The sequence below is a fragment of the Xylocopa sonorina genome, chromosome 5 (assembly GCF_050948175.1).
Source record: "Xylocopa sonorina isolate GNS202 chromosome 5, iyXylSono1_principal, whole genome shotgun sequence".
Lineage (NCBI taxonomy): Eukaryota > Metazoa > Arthropoda > Insecta > Hymenoptera > Apidae > Xylocopa > Xylocopa sonorina.
The window spans coordinates 2,803,987-2,809,986 of record NC_135197.1 but is presented as its reverse complement, the minus strand read 5'-3'; the positions used below and the strand labels follow the sequence as shown (position 1 = coordinate 2,809,986).

At 46.1% G+C, this 6,000-nt stretch overlaps 1 protein-coding gene across 5 annotated transcripts in view; it reads right to left on the bottom strand.

The window, feature by feature from the left end:
* Positions 1 to 1,475: 1,475 nt before the first annotated feature.
* Positions 1,476 to 6,000, bottom strand: part of LOC143423605 (fibroblast growth factor 17) — a 127,267-nt gene continuing 122,742 nt past the window's right edge. For all 5 annotated transcript variants that reach the window (XM_076895062.1, XM_076895060.1, XM_076895058.1 and 2 more), the window contains exons 4-5: positions 2,751 to 2,851; positions 1,476 to 2,415 (exon numbers count right to left, since the gene is read on the bottom strand). In XM_076895062.1, coding sequence (XP_076751177.1) covers positions 2,017 to 2,415; positions 2,751 to 2,851 — 500 coding nt within the window. In that variant the 3' untranslated portion in view covers positions 1,476 to 2,016. The remainder of the gene's footprint in view (positions 2,416 to 2,750; positions 2,852 to 6,000) is intronic.

Below are 6,000 nucleotides of genomic sequence, written 5' to 3'. Positions count from 1 at the left end.
CGAGTTCTTTTTGGGAGACAGGGGCAGGCGCTCCTTGCGTGGCGAGTCTGCGAAAATGATCGAATCAGGGAATCGGTCCGTACTGGCTGCTGTTCGTATGTAATTTGACGTCACGGTGCGCGCAATGGCCACCGATTGGAAATCATACGAGAGGTAAAGGTTACACGAAAAAAAAGAAAAAAAAATGAAAAAAAAAGAGTTTCCGCGAAATGTCCCAGGAACGCGACCGTCCTCTGATTCGTTTCGTCGAGTCGCCACCGTGTCATATATTCGTGTACCTAACCTAGTAATACAGTCTGCGATAGCGTCCTAAGGATTAACTTCATTAACGATCATTATAATATATTACACGCAATCACACGCGTTCAGAGGCAAATACGTACGCACGCAAAAAATGCACACAAATACTTAAGCTCGTACACGAACACGCAGTTTAAGCCGATACTCTCAGATACTTGTCTCACTTTCATTCCTATCAGAAAATATAGATTTCTGGGTGAATTACTACGCGGTGAAATCGCGCCGGTGGTAATCGCATTTCGACTATTCATCTCGTATAAAATATCCGGAGATCCCGCAATCGTTCGTCTGTGTCCAAAGAGATTGGTTTTCTTGAATAAGTTTACTAAAAATATATACACTGTCGTATCTTTGTCCCTCGGAGTTACGTACCGATTCAAAAAAGTCTGTTCGTGTGCACGTGTACGTGTGTATACGTGTGTGTTCCCGTTGTGGAGAAGGTTTGATCCGTGTGTCAGTGTACGCGCGCTCAGTTCGGAGTTAGTCGATCTTCACGCGCGTGTCAATGCTTCCGTTGCGTATATAAATAAGATCGATTAGAACAAGGGTAAAAAGTGTGGTTGGGTGAATGGAGCAGCGATTCGAAAAGACGACCGCGTCGCGAAAGTAAACGTGCGACGGTGAGAACTGCGTGTACGTCGCGAGCATGCACGCACACATTATTCATACACGCAGGCAGGCAGGCACGCATGCACGCACGCACGCTACATTAGGCGGCTTAATTAGCACAGCGAGCGAGAGAGTCTTGCGCAGCGTGAGCTCTACTGCGCGAGCGCGGCAGAGAGTTGCACCCCTTTAACGCGCCCTTATCACGGAAGTATCCCCTATTTTGTTAAATTTGTTGTTTTTTTTTCTTTTAATCAATCTGATCAATTCCTTTTGGTTCGTGTCGAAACGCGATCCATCGACTCGAATGGAAGAGAAAGACGCGATCGGTTAGATTTGAGTAAATTGAATTCGAAGGGAATACTTGGAGGAACGCGCGCCGTTCGTGCAGCCCTCCCTCTGCGCGTCTATTGCGGTCTGTGACAGCGCTTGAAGCACGATAGCTGTCCGATTGCGCAACGATTTTAGGCCGATCGCGCGCAACATATACTTCCATCGCTAAACGATCGACTGATCCGATAATATAATTCGTCCGAACGAGATCGCGTTCCGTAGGGTGTTTCCGCGGAACGTGTCGGATTCTTGAAACGAGACAACGAGAACGATTTACGATTTCGAATAGTGTGAAAATGAAAGGAAAGCTAGTCGTTTTACCGACACTGCCAACTAATCCGTATAAAAAATTTAGCGATGGAACGAAAGGGAAATAATGGTATCGTGCGATATACTTGCCTGAAAGGATTCAGTCGGGGCAAGTACGAAATGGAATTTAACGACGCATAACGAAAGCTCTACCCAACAAGACTGTCTTCCTGCAAGTTGGTACGCTCGTCCCGCGAACGGATTTGGTTGGTGCCGCTGGTTGCTCGCGGGACGCCGTTGGTCGGGGTGTCGTAGATACGCAAGCGAGCAGGAGACACGAGGCGAGCCAGCTTTGTTCGTTGCGATCAATCGAGGCGCGTGCTTCGAGCCGCGTTCCACGTGGTGCCGCGTAACAGTGGGTTCCTGACATCTCGACCGTACGTTCAACCAGCGTATTTGGCAGTCTGATTTCAGGTTCTCACAGGTGTGGATGAGGCAGTCTTGATCGGCGAGCCAGTGGTACGCGGCTCAATACTTGTTGGCCTCGACGAAGAGACGGCTCTTGTGCCGTCTCTGCGGTGCCATCACCTTCTTGTTCTTGCGCATCTTCCGATGTTTGTCGTGCCGATAACGATTCGACGTATGAACGTTCTCCCTCGTACTATCCACCTGCGACGAGGAATTCTTCTTGTCCGCGCCGCTCGTACCCTCCTGCGCCCTCAGCATGTTGTTGTGGTACGCTATGTCCACGTGGGGGTTGTACTTGATGAAATTGAAGCAGTCGGGTCGGCGTTGCTGGTTGCTCATCGGCTTCCCGAACTTGTTGAACCCCACGAACCGTGACTCGTTCTGCGCGCTTCTGTAGGTCAGATACGGGCCGTTGTAGCCCTCGAGGAACTGACACCTGGGCTTCTTCGTCTTCCTAGGCTGGGAACAGAGCAACGGATTTCTTCTTACTTACGATTCGCGATCTCTATCGCGAGTCTATTTACGCGTACCGTCTAAACGTAGTCGTTACATCGCGAACAATTGTTTCTAGATTCGAAGTGAGTTCAACGTTTAAAACGCGTACGAGGGTACAATTACTAAGACTTAATAACGTCGCGAGTTACAGTTTTAGCGAAAATATTCTTCCAGCTACCGGTTACTAAAAGCGGTAATATGAGCGATGAATATCGATGTCCGGACTGTACAATCCGGTGCATTTACTCGCTCGTAGGCGATAATGAAATATGTCTACTAATTGCTAGGCGAGTAATTACCACGAGTCTCCAATACTTGTTGAAGCAAATGTATTGCTTGCTCTCCTCCGCGTAGATGTACAACTTCCCACTGAAGTCCTCGGACTGAGTCGTAAGCTTTTCTGTAACATCAAATACGGAGAAGTCCAATTATCCAGCTGAACGTAAAATGGACGCTGACGAGCATCTTAATAAATTTCACAAACGATACAAATGTCTTAACTATCGTAAAAACCAGTGATTTCGGTAACATTTCTAGCAGCTTCGATATGTAACCAGGGTATTTTTATTATACGCAACAAATTGTTCGATACCACAAAGTGAAGTATTAGAGAAGAACGTATCGAACTCTGTGAACAGCTCGCTCGCGAATTCCACCGCGACTTTCCCAAGCGATTAACTAAATAAAAATCGCTAGACGATTGCATACAATTCTATTAAGCGATGGAACGCGTTTACATGTCCGTTCTTCGAGTACTCGAACGCGCGCCGGAGCCAGCAGCCAGTGCTAGCTCGCGTTTATCCCGAAAGTGAGGTTACGTTCCGTAAAGAGGGAACGAGTAAACAGGGGAAAGCTAATGGAGTTTATAAAATCAGCCGAAGGCATCGGTTATCGGGGACAAACCGCAGGGTACAGGAGGTAAACCGTTTTGTGCGTTCGGTATGCGAGCTGGCATATTTCCGAGAAGAGACCTCGTCGAGGTTTATAGCGCGAGTTGTACCTACATCGATGCTCGGGGACCCTCTTCCAGGCACCTCTCTTCGGCACTAAGAAAGGAAGAAAAGGTTGGCTAAGCCTGCCGCCTGCGTGGCTAGTTGGTGCTAATGAAGGAGGCACAGACCGACCGGTGTGTACTTTGCCACTTAGCGGGTCCTGTCGTGCCTCGACCCCGAACCGTGCACGTTGCGCTATGCTTGCTGCAACGGCGTGTCTCCCTTTTTCTTTCGCACCAGCTATTACGAAATTCTGCCGACCGAGAAGTAGGCGTCCTTTGTTCCGGATAACCAAAGGAAAAGAGGAGAGGAGAAGAAGAAGGAAAAAAAGAAGAGGAAAGGGCTGGCTTACAGGTGCACAGCGGAGCACCTTTCGAGCTCACGATTCGGAAGGGCGGAATGTTTGGGTATCGGGCATCGCGCGAATACTCTATTCGGAATTTGTTTTGTTCGTCTAATGAACGAACTGGAAAATGTTGTCTCGTACGTTAGCGCTAAAAAGTGTGACAAAAGACACGGAGACGACTCGGATAACAATTTGAATCCGAAACGTGTGAAAAGCTTGTTGTCTACAATTATCTGTGGGTTTTTCGAATCGCACTGTGTTATGGATAGAAGAAATTTGTATAATTGGCACGTTTTCGGACGCAATTAATTTCCGTCCATATTACGAGAGGGAAAAGTACGATTGATAGAGACGCTTGGCGGCATGGAAAGATACGACTGATAAAACGTCGAAAAAATATGATGTCACGATTATGAGTTTTCTGGCTCCTTTGTTTGCGGACCACACGAGAATGGGTATAAGCATCGTACGTAAAGAAAAGGAAGGAGGCAAGTCTGCAGGGTGGCCCATTTGCTGGAGCCTCGTTAAATTCAAGTGGTTCTCGTCGGGTGCCTTCCCAACATCGAAATCAAGAATGTCCCCGAACTGCCTCGTAAAGTCCCTCTTTCTCCCTACTGCCTCGTCTCCCTCACCCTTTCTCTCTCCATCTTTCGTTTTTCTTTCACATTTCGTTTTCTCTCACCGCCTCCTACCAGTCTTCGGGAACCAGAAAAAGCACGGGAGGACTTAATCTGAGACTGTTCTCTCTGACAAACCTACCGTGCTCTCTATACGCCGCGCCAATTAATTACGGCACTTTTCTTAATTAATTGAATTCACCTTTCAGCGGATGTCTATCGCGGTGACGTCCCTCTCAGTCACCGGGTCAATTTGTCCTTTTCCCCGCTACTAAATTTATCTTATCTGGGTTGCGCGAAAATTGCTCGAGCCGTGATTCGAGTTAATGAACTACGCGCTTCTCGAAAGGATTGGTTAAGCTACCACCAATTCTGCGAAAAAGAGGTGTTACTATGTTTTATAAAGGATCAAAAGTCTGGTAATTGGTGATTCTATAATTGGAGTTTCGCTGGCTCCAATTTATTTAATTACCTATAAATGTTCACTGCAAAACAAAAGTTAAAAGTAGGAATTAATAGCAAAATTTCCTTGAATTTTATAGATTTTTTAAATGTTTTCTTTTTATATAATCTTTTACATTGTAATTATTAAAACAGAATGCAAAATATTTATTCGTATCTTAATTATCATTTTGTCCCTCAATAATTGAGAGAAAAAAAAAGACTGAAATGTAAAATATCGCATCATTGAATAAAATTCCAAATGACTCGCATTGATTAGAATTCAAAGGTTAATATTCGCCTTAATTCGTAACCAGGGGGCCATAAACATATCAAAATACTTTTTTATCAACTTGCCGCGTAATAAAGTCGCGCGCCGTCGTTTTCCTCGAATTCGATAAAACTGCCGAAGAATGTATTACGCTAAGAATCGTTTAAGCCGCCTTCGAGCCAGAAGTTACCCATGTCGCCAGTTAAAAAGTTTGAGAAAATCCGCGGATACTGAAATATAATGGACATTATCAACGGCTAAGTTCCGTCGCAAGTATGGCAAACAAGTTCGGAACTATCGTCTAGAATTTTCCTGTTTCCGCTTTCCATTGCATTATGAAACGCTAGGTATGTGTGCGGTACCTGGTCGGTAGCAGCCGAGAAAAGTAGTATATAGCAAGCGGATACTAACACCGTCGACTCTAGGATGATGCACGCGTTCTACCCTATACACGGTACTCTCTCGTTCCATTTAGCCATTACCAAACTCCTCCACTTCCGATATAGTACCCGCGTAGCCGCTGTCGGAGCAATCGGGGCGAAACTTGGACGGTTCGTTTTGAAATGAGGCTTATCGTTATCAAATAAGGGAAGCGAGTTCGTTCTGGCGTGGTACGTTGCTCCGGACAGTTGACGGTTGTGTATGAGTTTGTTAGGAACTTGCCAGACGTACGATGACTCGAGACAGACGTCACCGGCGCACTGATTGCGATGTTTTGTCTAACCAACCGCTAAGCAATCTCTCCTCTCCTTGAACGCTTGTCAACCAAGTTTCGCGTTCGATTCGAAGAACATCTCGTGGCTTCGAGGAAATTGTACCTAACAGCGGATAATATTGGACGTGGAATATTTCGTCATATTAACTCCTTCGCCTTCCTTATTT